The sequence below is a fragment of the Bufo bufo genome, chromosome 2, assembly GCF_905171765.1.
Source record: "Bufo bufo chromosome 2, aBufBuf1.1, whole genome shotgun sequence".
Taxonomy (NCBI): Eukaryota; Metazoa; Chordata; class Amphibia; order Anura; family Bufonidae; genus Bufo; species Bufo bufo.
In genome coordinates, this window is record NC_053390.1 from 494,864,061 (window position 1) to 494,882,578 (window position 18,518).

The window sequence follows — 18,518 nt, forward strand, 5'->3', positions numbered from 1 at the left end:
TCATCCTCCACCGTGTCCTCAGCCTCCACTGCAGGGACAATTCACAGTGCCCCTCCAGAATTCCACATGTGTAGGGCACGGCGGTGTCACGCTGTTCTGCACCTTGTTTACCTGGGCGAACAGAAGTCACACAGGGGAGGAACTACTCTGTGTCCTTCATCAAGAAATTTAATCCTGGCTTTCTCCGCGACAACTGAAAATCGGAACGATGGTGACCGACAACAGGAAGAACATGATGTTGGCACTGCGTCAAGGAGGGCTGAGCCATTACCCTGCATCGCACACGTGTTCAGTCTGGTTGTCAAGCGGTTCCTGAAGTCTTCCAACCATTTGCAATGACCAGGAAACTTTGCATGCACTTCAGCCACTCGTACACTGCAAAGCACACCCTCATTGAGCTGCAGCGGCAAAACGGCTTCCCCAGCATAGGCTGATATGCAACATTGCCACGCTTTGGAATTTCACCCTCCATATGTTGGACCGACTATACGAACAGAGAAAGGCCATAAACGATTTCTTGATGATCCAAGAAAAGGAGTACTGGCTTGTGTAACTTCAATGTCAGCCAGTGGCAGCTCATGCGTGTCACCTGCCATTTGCTCAGGCCCTTTGAGGAGGCCATGTTATTTGTCAGTCGCCAGGACTACGGGATGAATAATGTCATTCCACTGCTTCATGTCCTTGAACAGATGCTGGTAAATCTGGCTGGTTAGGGGACTAGAGACGTGGTGCCTAGATTTCACGGCCACATGAGCCCTGTGGGGGCTGAACTGGAGGAGGAGGAAGAGAACTTTGGAGCACAAGCAATGTGTAGCCAAATGGGTGGTTTTTATACACTGGTGACAGGAGAGGGGGAGCAAGAGCAGCTACAGGGCGATGAGGAAAACGAGGCAGAGGACCCAGACACACGGCATTATGCAGTGGAGATGGAGGTAGGGAATTCCTCCGAGTCACTTGCACAAATAGCCCGATGCATTCTCGCTTGCTTGCGTAGTGACAGCCAAATTGTCAGCATTCAGCAGAGGGATGACTTCTGGCTCTCCACCTTGTTGGGGGCCTTTTTTACACCCGCTGAGAGGGAGGACAAACTGAACTACTATAGAGACATCCTATGTATGTAGTCAGTTGGCCGCTGCCTATCTGTGCCATCGTCCATCCTCTCGCAGATCTGACCGGGGGGTCCCTCTGAGCTTACATTCCTCTGCCAAGGCTGCTGTGGCAGGGTGGGGGGGTAGGAGCAGTTCCAGCTCCATTAGCAGCAACTTGAGTCTAGAGTCGCTGATGAGCAGCTTTCTTCACCTGTCTAGTGAAGAAACTACGCAACAGCAGCACCTTGCCACTCTGTGGCCTCCTGATGCTGCCGCAACCTCCACATTGTCATTGTGCCACTCTGTGGCCTCCTCCTGATGCTACCGCCACCTTCAGACTCTGTCATTGGGCCGCTCTGTGGCCTCCTCATACTGCTTCCACCTCACCACTATGTCATAGGGTCACTCCCCACTTCATGACTGGGCCACTATTTTGCCTTTTGGCCTGGCTGACATCATCATTTATTTGACCCTTCTTCTGATCTGTCAGAAGGAAGGAAAAATGAGACGCACAATGGATCCTGTCTGTGTAGCAGCTGTAAGGCCTGTATGGTCGCATCAGAATTGGCTTACGATTTGGTAGCCAAAAGCCGGAGTGGGTACAAAACACAGAAGACATGCAAATATTCCATTCATGTGTCATCTCTGTTTTGGATCCACTCCTGTTTTTTTTGGCATTAGCAATTCTGATGGATTACTGACCAAATGCTGGCCGAGTGAAGGCGGATGCTCCACAGACAGGATCCGTTTTTGGGGGGTTATTGTTCTGATGGATCAGAGGAAGGGCAAAATAATCAGTGACGTCAACTAAAAAATTACTGCTGACACCCTATCCACTCTGTCGGGGGGCTCTACTTGTATAAGCGTTTGATAGAACAGGTTCTGTAGACATCTATGTGGAATCAGCTGACGACGGTGTAAAAGGAGTGCGCTTCTTCTTGGCGCTAACATCGACCTGTAAGGCTGAGTTCATACTTGAGTTATTTGATCAGTTTTGGCCCCGTGACTGCCCAAATAATAGAAGTGTGCAGTGATTCTAAGAGCAATGCCTGTCATCTGCATGTCATACTGACAATACACAGTATTATTTCACTACCACAGCAGACTCCCTATGCGTGTTACTGCAAGGCTGTCACTGTCATATTGGTGTTTGACCGTGACGCGGTTGCCATGGAGACTGGTTGCCAGGGGCAACGTGCAGTTTGTGATTTGCACGTGCACTTCTTCTTTAAGGTGTGCCTCTGGCTGGGTGCAGTTGTAGTACAGCCTTGCTTGGTGTTGGAGCTTTTCTCCTTGCCTGGGTGTTCCAGCCCAGTCCTTGAGGGCCACCTTATGGAACATAAATTGTCCTCTCTTTTGCACCCTCCTAGTACCTTTACCCTCTCTTGTATGTGTGGTGTGGGTTTATGTTCTGGGTGTGTGTAGCGTTTTGTTGGTTGTTACGTGTCTGGGCTGGTGTTGGTGTTGGTCCCTGCATGTATGCTATACGTCACCCGGTATTTTGATACCTCCGTGAAGGGGCTGGTTTCCCGGAGGGGTTAAACATTAGTCTTTATGCAGTGCTGCCTGGGGCTGCTGTGCACCTTGCTGTATGGGGCCCAGGCAGTATGAGGTATTCTGGATCCCTGTGTGTGGTGTTGTTTGTACGGTGTCCTATTTGGTGTGTGGGCACCTGTACTTATGCACGGGTTCAAGTCGTGGTGGCAGCGGCAGGTAAGTGAGTTTTCCGGTGTTCTTACCTGCCGATCCAGATGCTGCATATGATCATTTCCCTTCCACCTGTTACTTGGCAGCTGGAGACTCCGGTTCGTCTGAGTCCCTGAGGAACCGGTTGTCTCCTATTCCTGACCCCTTTGCCAGGGACCGTCAGGGTCAGCAGGTCCCAGTGCATGAGCCCTCCCACCTTCAGGGTTTGCTTATGCGGTCAGGAGATCAGGGTCAGGATTAGGGCGGCTGTAGTTTGTGGCCTGCTCCCTTCATTGTTGTCTGGCCTAGTAACAGTTCCCATTATACGGTGGGGAGTTTTCCCCACTCCCCACCGTGACAAAGGCACAGTGTTCTACACCACTATAAAGGCTCTCTGCAGCCAGGAAATAGACGTTTTTTAACGCGATTTGCCGTGAACAAATTTGTATCGAACCGAATTTTTTCAGAGCATTCAGCAATCCGGCCGAATCAAATTTTTGAAAAATTTGCTCATCTCTAGCTCTGAACACTGTCTGCTGACACATGCCATGACTGATGCTTTGATTTCCTTTGGCAGTATATTTGCAGCTATGAGGCAATGAACAAGCCTTACCATGTATGATGTTATCATTTGTCATTACTTAGGCTCACCTTTCTTAATTGTGTTTGTACTAGAAGGCAACACATTTCTATACCATATTCATAGTTTACTGCGATGACTTTTTAAATTTCAGTTATATATTTATACTTGTTTCAGTTTGCTAATTGACACCCATTTGTACTAGTGATGTCTATTATATGCATTACCACTTTGATTGCAAACATCATGAATTCCCCCACAAAAAGATCTAGAGTATTTCACCATCTTAAGTCCCTACACACAGACAACGCAATATTACAGGAGACTGAGTTTAAAACTGCTAAAATTCACATACTCCCTAGCTCTTATTTTATGTAGTAGTATCATTCTAGTGCAATGGCGGCGAACCTATGGCACGGGTGCCAGAGGCGGCACTCAGAACCTTCTCGGTGAGCACTCGCGTCCTGGAAAAGATCTATAGTATACCAATATGCCTTAGGGTCCATTCACACATCCGCAAAATGGGTCTGCATCCATTCCGCAATTCTGCGGAACAGGTGCGGACCCATTCATTTTCAATGGGGCCGGAATGTGCTGTCCGGATCCGCACTTTCGTTCCGCAAAAAAATAGAACATGTCCTATTCTTGTCCGTAGACAAGAAAAGGATATTCTATGAGATTGCCGGCGATGTGCGGTCCGCAAAATGTGGAACGCACATTGCCGGTGTCGTGTTTTGCGGATCCGCAAAACACATACAGACGTGTGAATGGACCCTTAGGCCTCTTTCACACGGGCGTTGCGGGAAAAGGTGCGGGTGCGTTGCGGGAACATGCACGATTTTTCCGCGCAAGTGCAAAACATTGTAATGTGTTTTGCACGCGTGTGAGAAAAATCGGCATGTTTGGTACCCGAACTTCTTCACAGAAGTTCTGGCTTTGGATCGGTGTTCTGTAGATTGTATTATTTTCCCTTATAACATGGTTATAAGGGAAAATAATAGCATTCTGAATACAGAATGCATAGTACAATAGCGCTGGAGGGGTTAAAAAAATAAAAATAAAATTAAACTCACCTTAATCCACTTGATCGCGCAGCCGGCATCTCTTCTGTCTTCTTTCTTTGCTGTGTGCAGGAAAAGGACCTGTGGTGACGTCACTCCGGTCATCACATGGTCCGTCATATGATCTTTTACCATGGTGATGGATCAAGTGAGATGCGCAGACCTTTAAAAATGTGAAAGAAAAACAGATCCGATATTGCAATCCATTTTTCAGACTGATCAGGTATTTTTCAGACTGATCAGGATCCCGATAAGTCTAAGAAATGCCTGATCAGTCATAAAAAATGACATGCGTTTGCATACAGTTTGCCGGATCAGGCAGGAAGTTCAGGCAATGGCCTGCCAGAATCAAACAACGCAAGTGTGAAAGTACCCTAACACGTTGGTCACCATAACTGGCTTCTATGCCTCAAACTCTCATCAGACGGCTTGGGTGGTTGATACGTTTAAACAGTTACGTTATTTTGGAGAGGGTTTCTTCTTCTCCCCACTTTTATAGGTGCCCGAAAGCTGTTCATAACTCTTTGACACTTATGTCCCTTTAAGCTGTATGGAGAATATTTTATCCTAACACCCCGACTACACTTTTTACCCAGATCCTCAGAATCGATTACCTGTTTGTCCCATCTAATTAACTAAGGTATTAAACTAGAAACAAAAGCAAATTACTGAAAATAGGACAATTTTACTGAAAATGCAGTATTCCAAAAGTGCCCCTGTCCATGAAAGGTTTAAAAATAAAAACTGAATCTGACTTTATGTGCTATGGACAGATCTTGCAAACTATCTTGCAGTCATTGTTTCAAATATCATTGGAAATTATGTTAATAATTTTTGCTTATGCTATTTTTAGGTGCGTAAAGAATATGGCAAATGTTTACAAAGTCATTGCTGTAGTGGCAAAAGTATGGAAAACTCAGTTGGTTCAACCAAGACATCAAATTCTCAAACAACTGGAAGGTATTCCACTGGAACACAGGTAAATAATGACGTAGCAATAGCTGTGTGTTATTTTTTAGGTCCCCATTATGCACTTGATGACTAGAAAAGTTTAATTTTAAGTATTATGGACTTACGCAAGTGCCTTTGTCCAATTTTTGGTCTTCAAAAAATGGAGCGTTAAAAAAATCGATAGCTTCAATGTGCAAAGAAAAGGCAGCACTCTATTAATACCTGATATGTTAGAGAGAAAACGGATTACGTTTGTATTTGATCTTCCTCTAGCGAGTCATTATGGGTATTAATGCAGTGTGTAACAGATATCTGTAGAGAAGCACTCTCCATGTTTAATGCTAAAAATCCAGTATGGACAGGAAGGACAGTGTGACGGTGAATGATGTTTGTGTGCCTGGTGTGAAAATTTTATGCTATGCTCTGGACGCTGGTAAACGTCTGGGTCATGGCGTCAGCAAAATAGCCTTATGACGTGCAGGGGGTTAATTTTCTATTAAACCATATGTTACAATCAGAGAGTATGATCTGATTGATGGGGAGGGGGATTGATTACATGCACAGAATTCCATATTAGGTTTCGCCTACATCTGTATTGGGTCCGTCAGGAGCCTCCATTGCAGACTCTGTAAGAAATATGGGACAGAAAAGTTCAGCATGCTGTGCTTTCTTATCCGGTAAAATGCTGGGTTTTCTAATGGAAACCAGATCACATTACAGCCAACGGGTCCATCAGGTGGCATTTATTTCTGTCATTTCATAGAAATGCCGCTCCAATTATTTTAATTGTTATTTTGGTACAGTATAATGGATGGTTTTGTGACACTCAATTTATAGAGTATATTAAATTAATGTGTTTATTTGATTTAATATGTGGCATTAGGGGGGCGTGGCTAGCGGCCGGCATGAACGGTCGCATCTGATCTAATCTCCGGCTCCCGGGTATTATCCTGAGTAATCCTGAGTGCTATTACAGCTAACTGGACCGAATAAACGGTACACAGAAGCACAAAACTACAAGGTACCTAGCGATGGGACCCAGTAAGGCTCAAGCTGCGGCAGAACGGCTGAAGGAATTTGCGCGCCAAGAAAACCAACATGGCGCCGCGACAGCCGGCACGCCTCGTACCCAACACACCCGTGGTCAAGCGGCACAACAAGCAGCCATAGATGAGCCTGAGGTGGCTGAACTTACCCCGAAAGAGGCACATGAACAGCTTATGTCGGCGATCCTGGTTTGCCAGACTTCCCTTACCACAAAGATAGAGGAGGTACGTGTGGATGTGGGTCTCCTCAGGCACGATGTCCAGCAACTTAGAGAAAGAGTGCGAGGAACAGAGGAGAGGATCTCTGAGTTGGAGGACCTCACTCGCCCCATACCTGCCAAGATACATGCCCTGGAAGGCTCGGTCTCCTTATGGAAGCCAAAATGCGACGACCTGGAGAACAGGGCCAGAAGGAATAATGTGCGCATACTGGGCCTACCTGAAAGAACAGAGGGGCCGGATCCTGCAGCCTTCCTGGAGGCCTGGTTCAAGTCGATTTTCCCAGAGGCGGCCTTCTCCATGGCGTATGCAGTAGAACGGGCCTACAGGGTTCCAGCTCGTCCTCCACCTCCTGGGGCCCCTTCTAGACCGCTTCTGGCTCGCATGCTAAACTGGAAGGACCGCAACCTTATCCTCACTCAAGCAAGACGGATGCAATCCATCATGTACGAAAATGCCAAAATATCCTTATTTCCCGACTTCTCTGCTGAGCTTCAGAAGAAAAGACCGACTTTCGTTGCTGTCAAGAAAAGTCTCCGCGACATGAACTTACCATATTCCATGGCGTACCCCGCCAGGCTGCGAGTGGTGGACGGGGAGAGGTCACATTTCTTCACAGATCCCAAAGAAGCGGATGATTGGATCGCAAGGAAGTCGCGCAGACTGTCACCTTCTTGAAGTGCGTTATTGCGTCAGCATTCCATTCCTTCCATGAGACCTTGGTTGTCAGGACACATTGTTGGTGACTTCGGTGAAGTTTTATCATCCGCACCGGACACCATTATAGCGTTGTGGACTTCGTAATAACTGCGCACTGCTAACTCAGCGTGAGTTTCACTGTTTAATATGTATACTGATGGTTAGATGTTGGCACGACATATATCGTGCAGAGGGAGCTGGTCAGATACCTGCATATTCTTTTAACACCTTGTAATATGCAGGTCCCTGACTACTCAGCCATAGGGAAATTATTACCTGGCACCTGGCATTACACACTGTATTTCAATGCTAACTCACAGCATAATTGGTTTAGTTTTAAGTTTATGAAATTATGTTTGGGCAAATTGTGGTAGAACACTGTTTATAGGCAGCCTTATATTTGTACTAGGTGATCCAATAAGGTACAGACATCAGAGGATCCAGAAGGGGAGCAACCCTACTCTTAGATATATGATACAGAAGACATGGCTACCCTATTATTAATGTCATGGAATGTGAGGGGCTTGGGCTATCTCCGTTTTTGCACATGTTCGTAGATATAATCCACATATAATCCACGTTTCGGCCATTTCATGGCCGAAACGGCAGCTAGACTACAGAAACCATGGGTTCAATGGTCCAGTCACTCATTTGGCACCTCACATTCTAGAGGAGTGTCTCTTGCAGTTAACCGCTCCATTAGATGGGAACCGCACGTGGTCGACACTGATATGGACGGGAGATATATTTTTGTATCTGCACATGTGAATAGCACCCCGTTTGTGATTTTGAGCATTTACTGTCCCCCTCCCGCCAACATGACACTTCTGCAGACCGCGACCACCTTTGCAGCTCAATATCCGCACGCTAAGTTGTTATGTGCAGGGGATCTGAATATGGTCATGAACCCGCGTATGGATCGCTTCCATGCTTGTCCGGTGTCCTCGCTTCATAGCCCGCCCACTTTGCTGGTGGCCTGGATCGAGGAGATGGGATGGTTGGACCTATGGAGAGAGAAACACCCAGAATCTGTAGAATACTCTTGCTTTACTCCCTCTTCTGGAGCAATGTCCAGGATTGATTATGTATTTGGCTCCCCCGATATTTATCTGGAACTATTCAATATTTCACATGGCCCCCAGAGTGTGTCCGATCATGCGCCCTTGATAGCACGGTTCAATGCTTCATAGGAGAGAAGGCCTAGCTTAAGAATGAGAATACACCCATTTTGGCTTACCCTCCTGAAAGATCAAGATAGGATCCCAGACCAACTGCAAATTTTTCTAGAGGTACAGGACGTAGACACGAATCCTCTGCTACTATGGGATACGTTGAAGGCATACCTCAGAGGATGCCTTAAGTCATCTATCTCCTTTGTTAAAAGGGATACCCGGAAAAAAGAGGATTCTCTTAATATCTGTGTCAAAGAAGCTGAGGCGAGGTTTGTCTTAGACCCTTCTGAGGCTAACCGACAGGATTGGCTGCAGAAAGGCAGGATGTATTTGGTACATTTACACGAAAAAAGTAACCGTAAGCTATTTTTTTTACAAACAGCAGGCCTTTGAGGTGGGGGATAGGGCAGGGAGAGTGCTAGCTCATATAGTCCATAAGAATTTGTCAGCTCCACCAGTTCTGCAAATATAGACCCAAAATGGTGAGATTAGAGATTCCGTTCCAGATATTGTATCGAGCTTTGCGGATTTCTATCGTGATCTATATCAATCACGGGTGGAATACTCGGAATTAGAACTTGAGCACTATCTAGATGAGAGAGCCCATCCAACATTATTTTTGGAAGACAGCAATCTGTTAGAGGAGGATATAACCCTAGAAGAAATACAGGAGGCAATCAATGATCTGGCGAACGGGAAGGCTCCTGGCCCCGATGGCCTACCTTTGGAGATATACTCCAACTATGTAGACATCCTCGGTCCCCAACTTAAGGTGATGTTTCAGGAGGCATGGCGGCTGGGCAAGTTACCAGACTCCTTATACGAAGCAACCATAGTTGTAATCCTAAAACCGGATAAAGACCCGGTGGACTGTGCCTCCTATCGGCCGATATCTTTGTTAAACTTAGATTATAAGATTTTGACAAAGATCTTCGCCAATAGGTTGAACAAGACAATTGCTAGCATTATACACAGTGATCAAACTGGGTTTATACCAGGAAGGTCGACCTCTAATAATATCCGTAGGACACAAGTCATAGCCCAAATTGGAACCCAGCATGACAGACAATGGGCATTGGCTTCGTTAGACACGGCCAAAGCTTTTGACTCACTGGAGTGGCCGTATCTGATGAAAGCGATGGAGAAGTTCGGCTTTGGACCTAGATTCATACAATGGATCCGGATATTATATAGAAGCCCTAGGGCCAGCATCCTGGTCAATGGTACGACCTCTGCTTCCTTTACTCTGCAGAGGGGTACGAGGCAGGGATGTCCTCTCTCTCCCCTATTGTTTGCAATAGCCATTGAAAACCTGGCCCTCCGTATCCGCCAAGATTTAACATTTAAAGGAGTAGCGTTAGGGGGGAGGGAGGACAGAGTAGGCCTGTATGCAGACGACCTTATATTATTTATGAGTAAGATGGATATCTCTCTGCCGCGGGCGATCACTATCATAGAACTATTTGGACACTTTTCAGGGTTACATATCAACTGGACTAAGTCGGCCCTGATGCCGCTATGGCATTCTGATTGGCCCAATGTTTACCATAATCTCAGGATAGTGGACCATTTTAAGTACCTGGGGATCTTTATCACCAGGGAGCCAAAGGAGTCCTATTCCAGAAATATTGCCCCTTTAGAGTCTATTTTTTCTGATAAATTCATGGTCTGGAAAACCCTACCTATATCAATCATGGGCAGGATCAACCTGATAAAAATGATCCTACTACCCAAAGGGTTATATTTGCTAGAACACGCTTGCACCCCAATACCCCGGAGCTTCTTTGACCGTCTTCACTCTCTAATGGTCCAATTTATCTGGGGAAAGGCCAGACATAAACTCGCATTGAATACACTGCAGCGCTCTAAGATACAAGGAGGTGCAGCGTTACCAAACTTCCAATTGTACTTTCTTGCAGGTCAGCTAAGGTTCCTAGCTAATTGGGTGAATGAGGAGCCCCTTCAGAATATGGAATATTATTTGCAACAGTATTTAGGTCTATACAATTTATGGCCAGTGTTGGAAAAGGCTGGATCCCTGTCGGGGAAATTGTTGCAGATTCACAGGTTGGCGCAGCAGGTCTGGAGAGATACCAAACTGCGTCAATATCAGGACTGGGCAGATGACATACCCTTAAGGGATAACCCATTACTCCCCCATTTACAAGCCATAGAGGGGACTCACACCTGGATATCGTCAGGGATCACTGCGCTACGTGATTTGTATCAGGATGGTATTCTACGCTCTTTTTCCCAGGCTCAAGAGAAATTTGGGTTAGTGCGTAGCCAGTTTTTTAAATACCTGCAGATTAGACACGCCCTTCAGGAACAATTCAGGGATGGGAACAAGGCCATTTCCTCTTATCCTTTAATTAGGGTCATTAAGTCACAAGGACCTAGAGGTATAATATCGGCACTCTACACTTACCTGTTAGGTATGCAGATGTCATTACAGCCCATACTAGCCGAGACCAGATGGAAAGGAAATATCCCCCATCTTACTGCAGAGGACTGGACGGAAGCAATGGAGGCTGTCACTCATGTGTCCCCTTCGGTCAATAACAGACTCATTCAATTATTCATGCTGCATCGTAGTTATTTAAAGGGCTTCTGTCACCCCACTAAACAGTTTTTTTTTTTTTGGTTACTTATAATGCCTATAATGCGATTTATGCATACATACTGTAATTAATCATTTTCGTTCAGCAGATTCTGTTAAAAACTTACTTTTAAAATATGCAAATTACCTTGCTACCAGCAAGTAGGGCGGCTACTTGCTGATAGCAGCCGCATCCTCCTATCCTAAAGACGCCCCCTCCGCATGCTGATTGACAGAGCCAGCGGACGGGATATTTCTCTGCTGGCCCTGTTTGCATTCAAAATCTGGCGCCTGCGCCGTACCTGTCTTCAGTTGGCGCAGGCGCACTGAGAGGCGGACGCTCGCTCGGTCTCTCCATCCTCAATGCGCCTGCGCTGATGACGTCACATCTACACCCGGCGCAGGCGCATTGAGGAAGGAGCGACCAAGCGAGCGTCCTCCTCTCAGTGCGCCTGCGCCGACTGAAGACAGGTACGGCGCAGGCGCCAGATTTTAAATGCAAACAGGGCCAGCAGAGAAAGATCCCGTCCGCTGGCCCTGTCAATCAGCATGCGGAGGGGGCGTCTTTAGGATAGGAGGATGCGGCTGCTACCAGCAAGTAGCCGCCCTACTTGCTGGTAGCAAGGTAATTAGCATATTTTAAAAGTAAGTTTTTAACAGAATCTGCTGAACGAAAATGATTAATTACAGTATGTATGCATAAATCGCATTATAGGCATTATAAGTAACCAAAAAAAAATAAACTGTTTAGTGGGGTGACGGAAGCCCTTTAACTCCTACCAGACTGCATAAGATGGGGAAATTGTCCCAACCTAGCTGCCTAAGATGCTCTCATAACAATGCTGATTTCTGGCACATGATGTGGGAATGTAATCATATCAGATCATATTGGCAGGATGTACTTAGAGTACTGTCATCATTGGGTATGGGCCCAATACCACTATGTCCCAAGATATGTTTGCTGGGCATTTTGGACAACGATGGGTGGACTCACTATAATGAAAAAACACTAAAGAAAGCAATACCATAATGTAGCCGCACCTCCAAAAATAAAGCATAATTTTATTGAAACAGACAAGTTACAAGTTAAAAACATGAATGGACAAGGCAAACCCCACACATGGGGTAGGATTTAAAGTGCTACAGTGCATGAATAACCATGTAATCACAAAACCATGACAGGAAACAATAAAGTATCTGCAAATCCTAGGAGAAATACTTATCATGAAGCACAGTGGTAGCACATGAAATAGCAGTTACCCATCAGGGAGGGGAACCAAGCAATCCTAACGCGTATCGCTGGTGCAAATACTAGCTTCCTCAGAGATCCATGTTAGTACAAGTGACTGTTGAAACATTTATAGTTCACATAATTAAGACATGGTTACATAAACCTGTGGTAAAAACTAATCAAGGAGCGGTCGTCTGCAGAGGGGGAGAAGGAGGTGGTGACAAGGCATGTAAGTTACCTGTATCCTCCCCGGTGCATGGTCGCGCGCAACTATCAATGCCGGGACAAGCCGGCGTGTTGGAAAAACAAGTGCACATGCGCAAAATGGCGACCAAACCGGAAGTCGACGCCGTGATGCGCTCCAAAGACCGGAAACGCAGTCCGGCGTCGACGTCACAACCGGTCACCAGTCCGCGCCGTGACACCCAAAGGATCGCAAACCAACAGGGGGCACAAACAAGCACAGTGGGATGCGTACGACGATCTGTCAACCATCAATATGTACCTTATAGGATCGGGCCAATGAGATGTTCACAGATTATAGTGGAATATATCTGAAACGGGTCAATCGGTTACTTACAAAGTGTGATTTAGAAAATATATATACAATAACATGATTGTGCATTAAATATGGTTATATTCCAACATAATAAATAAATAATGAATCAATAAATCAGTGATTACACAAAAATGATTGCCGATTACAAAATCACAACACAATTATTTTATCATAATGTAAGCAAACCCTTCAATCCATGGTTAATACCTCCAAAGACCCACATTATTTAGTAATCAATCAAAGGGCATTTTATGTTATAATACAATAAATACATAAAAAGAGCAAGTTCATGAGGGCATCCAACCCTAAAAGTAATAATCCTAATTGGCTCCAATAACAGAATTATACATACCAAAAACATCCTGCACCCACAACCCCTGTCTCCCTGAATATATATATATATTGTGCATATAAATTTTATGCTCCAATAAACAATGTCAGTGCTATCAGGGTAAAGAACGAACCCAGTAGTGGCAGACCATGCATCGGGGAGAAGGGGACCAGCTAAGCAAGCGCAAAGTTATAGAGAGCAAACAGATTGCTGTATACTAGACACATATAAATTCATGAACACTGTATATCTATAGAAAATCCAGAATAAAAAATATATATGATAATAGAAATAAATATATATGTATGCAAGGCAGTTAGTGGACAGAAGGTACCACATGTAGCAATATTGTAGAAAGTTCCAAGTCATATCAGACAGTGTGCGAAGTGCAAAAAGATAAATAAAAAATGTGTAAGTGCATGAAGTGTCCCAGCGGGGCACACTACAAACGAAGGCTTGTGTGTGTCCAACTGGACACCAATGAGCATGTGCTAGGTGCTTAATAAGTGTGCCCCTGTGGGTGTCAGGAATAAGCAGAGACAGGATCGTCCCACGTAACCTGACAGCCACAGAGAGAGCACACAAAAAAAGTGAAGAAAAACAAATGAACATAATCCATAGGTCCTCTGTTCCCGTGTTTCAGTGTTGTCCAACCTCCTTGAACCTGCCATTATGATTATCCAGAAAATGAGTTGCCACCGATGTTAGGGGTTTTTCCCCCTTACTTCTGTCCCGGTCTGCCAACCGAATATTTGAAGTGTGTTGCTGTACTCTCTTCCTGAGCTCCTGCATGGTCTGGCCCACATAAATCCTTTGAGTGTACCTCCTCTACCCGTAGTGTTCACCGGGCATTGAAAGTGGCTATGGACGAGAGTGTCTTTAAGGTTTGGAGCCCTCCTTGCTATAATCCTAGGTCTATCATCGACATGTGTTGCCAGTTTACAATCTTGTTGTCCCGTGATCTAATCTTGGGAACAAATAAATCCTCACGTTTGGATTCCTTAGCCCTTTCAAATGCCTGGGATACAACCTTTTTAGGGTAACCCCTCTCATGCAGCCTTAATGATAAATCCTGTGCGGCCACCTTGAAGTCACCAAATTCACTGCAATTGCATCGTAGACGCAAGAACTGTCCCCTTGGTATGCCCTTCTTTAAATGTGCCGGGTGGAAGCTCGCAAAATTAAGTAGATTATTGTTGCAGTGCTTTTGCGGAACAAAGATGTCGCAATTCTTTAATCCTGCAACTTTATTCGAAGATCCAAGAAGTCGACATCAGACTCTGAGATTTTATGTGATTAGAAACAAATGGACGGCACTGTGCTTCTTTTAGGGTCCAGGTGCACGGTCAATAGGTTGAATCCCCAGGTACTTATGATAGAAAGACCAGCACTCCGTAATTCCAATGATGAAAGAGAAACTCTTAATTCGTCACCCATATGTGACGCGCGTTTCGACACCAGTCTGTGTCTTTGTCAAATTACAGGTGATAACAGCTCAATTCCACATATACACTGCACCATTTAAATACAATTCAAATAACCCGCCTCCTAGTCACGTAAGTAGTCACGTGACTGGGACCGGATTAATCCGCCCTCAGACACATGACCAGTCACATGACTGCAGCATCATATTGCTACGTAACCAGCCCAAACAAGGTTGAATCTATCCAATTACAGAGTACGGAAAAGTATGTATCTAGGTCCATAAACTACTAGGCATCTAAGTAATCAGTGATCTGTTGCAAGTCAAAGATGAACATTTTTATAATACACCATTCAGATACATTTAAACTAAACCGCTTCCTAATCATGCAGATGGTCACGTGACTCGGATCGGAACCCAGTCACATGGCCAGTCACATGATCATGACGTCATATTACTACGCAACCCATCCAAACAAAGTTAAATCTATCGGAAGACAGAATACGGCAGAGTATGTATCTAGATCTATACATTGTTGGACATCTGAGTGATCCGTGATCAATTACAGAACCAAAAAACAAACATTTATACACAAAAATATATACTTAATTATCATACGTTCCACATATTGATTCAGATAAAACTGCTCAATGAGTATTCCTTATTGAGGCCTTTGGGGGCAAGCGTCTCAAGCCGATGGATCCAATATGCTTCACGTTGGTGGAGCATCTGGATCCGATTTCCTCCACGTCGAGGTAGGGTCACTTCCTCTATAATTTGAAAACGCAGTTGTGAGATGCGGTGATTTTTTTCTTTAAAATGCTGAGGGATAGGTAACAAAGTGTTTTCCTTCCTAATCGTAGACTTGTGTTTCCCTACTCTGTCTTTTATGCGCATTGTTGTCTCTCCAACATAACACAACCCACAGGGACATTTAAGTAAATAGATCACGAAACTACTGTCACATGTAAAGTGACCCCGAATGGGAAATTGTTGTCCTGTATGTGGGTGTGAGATGTTAGAGCCTTTGATGACATTTGAACAGTGGACGCAGTTAAGACAGGGAAATGTTCTCTTCTTAACTGAAGAGAGAGTGAGCTGTCGCAGGGACGTCCTGTCACTGCCTATATCCGCCCGAATGATCATATCTCTGATATTTTTGTTACGCTTGTAGCACATCATGGGTAATTCCCTAAACTCCTGAATTGTAGGGTATGATTTTTGTAAAATATTCCAGTGTTTATTAATGACCGCCTTAACGCGATCCATCCAAAGATGATATTTTACAATTAGTGGTATTCTCTGTCCTTTATCTGTCTTCTTTTGTAGTTCTATGGGACTTTCTATTTTATCTCTCTGTTCATGTAACAATTGAGAGGGATAACCCCTATCCACAAATTTCTGGGTCATTTCCTGCATCCTAAGGTCACATGTGTCACGATCCATTACAATGTTAGCCACCCTTTTGAACTGCGAGTATGGCAGTGATTTTTTCACCGTTGAGGGGTGATTGCTGTGGAATGACAGCAGGCTATTTCTGTCAGTTTTTTTGACATACAAGTCAGTGGTGATCCTGTTGTTAATTCCTCTGATCACCCATGTATCGAGGAAAGAGACACGTTGTGAATCTTGGTGCAGGGTGAATTTCAATTCAGATCTTATATTATTGATGTAGTCCATGAAGGACATAAGGGTCTCAATGCTGCACCGCCATACGCAAAAAACATCATCGATGAAACGTTTCCAAAATATACAGTGATTCTGATATAGCTCACTTGGGTAGATATACTCTCTCTCAAAATGAGCAGTTTTAACTCATTGAGCAGTTTTATCTGAATCAATATGTGGAACGTATGATAATTAAGTATATATTTTTGTGTATAAATGTTTGTTTTTTGGTTCTGTAATTGATCACGGATCACTCAGATGTCCAACAATGTATAGATCTAGATACATACTCTGCCGTATTCTGTCTTCCGATAGATTTAACTTTGTTTGGATGGGTTGCGTAGTAATATGACGTCATGATCATGTGACTGGCCATGTGACTGGGTTCCGATCCGAGTCACGTGACCATCTGCATGATTAGGAGGCGGTTTAGTTTAAATGTATCTGAATGGTGTATTATAAAAATGTTCATCTTTGACTTGCAACAGATCACTGATTACTTAGATGCCTAGTAGTTTATGGACCTAGATACATACTTTTCCGTACTCTGTAATTGGATAGATTCAACCTTGTTTGGGCTGGTTACGTAGCAATATGATGCTGCAGTCATGTGACTGGTCATGTGTCTGAGGGCGGATTAATCCGGTCCCGGTCACGTGACTACTTACGTGACTAGGAGGCGGGTTATTTGAATTGTATTTAAATGGTGCAGTGTATATGTGGAATTGAGCTGTTATCACCTGTAATTTGACAAAGACAAAGGTGTCGAAACGCGCGTCACATATGGGTGACGAATAAAGAGTTTCTCTTTCATCATTGGAATTACAGAGTGCTGGTCTTACTATCATAAGTACCTGGGGATTCAACCTATTGACCGTGCACCTGGACCCTAAAAGAAGCACAGTGCCGTCCATTTGTTTCTAATCACATAAAATCTCAGAGTCTGATGTCGACTTCTTGGATCTTCGAATAAAGTTGCAGGATTAAAGAATTGCGACATCTTTGTTCCGCAAAAGCACTGCAACAATAATCTACTTCATTTTGCGAGCTTCCACCCGGCACATTTAAAGAAGGGCATACCAAGGGGACAGTTCTAGCGTCTACAATGCAATTGCAGTGAATTTGGTGACTTCAAGGTGGCCGCACAGGATTTATCATTAAGGCTGCATGAGAGGGGTTACCCTAAAAAGGTTGTATCCCAGGCATTTGAAAGGGCTAAGGAATCCAAACGTGAGGATTTATTTGTTCCCAAGATTAGATCACGGGACAACAAGATGGTAAACTGGCAACACATGTCGATGATAGACCTAGGATTATAGCAAGGAGGGCTCCAAACCTTAAAGACACTCTCGTCCATAGCCACTTTCAACGCCCGGTGAACACTACGGGTAGAGGAGGTACACTCAAAGGATTTATGTGGGCCAGACCATGCAGGAGCTCAGGAAGAGAGTACAGCAACACACTTCAAATATTCGGTTGGCAGACCGGGACAGAAGTAAGGGGGAAAAACCCCTAACATCGGTGGCAACTCATTTTCTGGATAATCATAATGGCAGGTTCAAGGAGGTTGGACGACACTGAAACACGGGAACAGAGGACCTATGGATTATGTTCATTTGTTTTTCTTCACTTTTTTTGTGTGCTCTCTCTGTGGCTGTCAGGTTACGTGGGACGATCCTGTCTCTGCTTATTCCTGACACCCACAGGGGCACACTTATTAAGCACCTAGCACATGCTCATTGGTGTCCAGTTGGACACACACAAGCCTTCGTTTGTAGTGTGCCCCGCTGGGACACTTCATGCACTTACACATTTTTTATTTATCTTTTTGCACTTCGCACACTGTCTGATATGACTTGGAACTTTCTACAATATTGCTACATGTGGTACCTTCTGTCCACTAACTGCCTTGCATACATATATATTTATTTCTATTATCATATATATTTTTTATTCTGGATTTTCTATAGATATACAGTGTTCATGAATTTATATGTGTCTAGTATACAGCAATCTGTTTGCTCTCTATAACTTTGCGCTTGCTTAGCTGGTCCCCTTCTCCCCGGTGCATGGTCTGCCACTACTGGGTTCATTCTTTACCCTGATAGCACTGACATTGTTTATTGGAGCATAAAATTTATATGCACAATATATATATATTCAGGGAGACAGGGGTTGTGGGTGCAGGATGTTTTTGGTATGTAT

General features: G+C 44.5%; 1 protein-coding gene across 2 annotated transcripts in view; it reads left to right on the plus strand.

Moving 5' to 3' along the window:
• ADGRL3 (adhesion G protein-coupled receptor L3) overlaps positions 1-18,518 on the plus strand; it is a 1,148,457-nt gene that overhangs the window by 772,410 nt on the left and 357,529 nt on the right. For both annotated transcript variants that reach the window (XM_040417792.1, XM_040417793.1), the window contains exon 20: positions 5,269-5,394. In XM_040417792.1, coding sequence (XP_040273726.1) covers positions 5,269-5,394 — 126 coding nt within the window. The remainder of the gene's footprint in view (positions 1-5,268; positions 5,395-18,518) is intronic.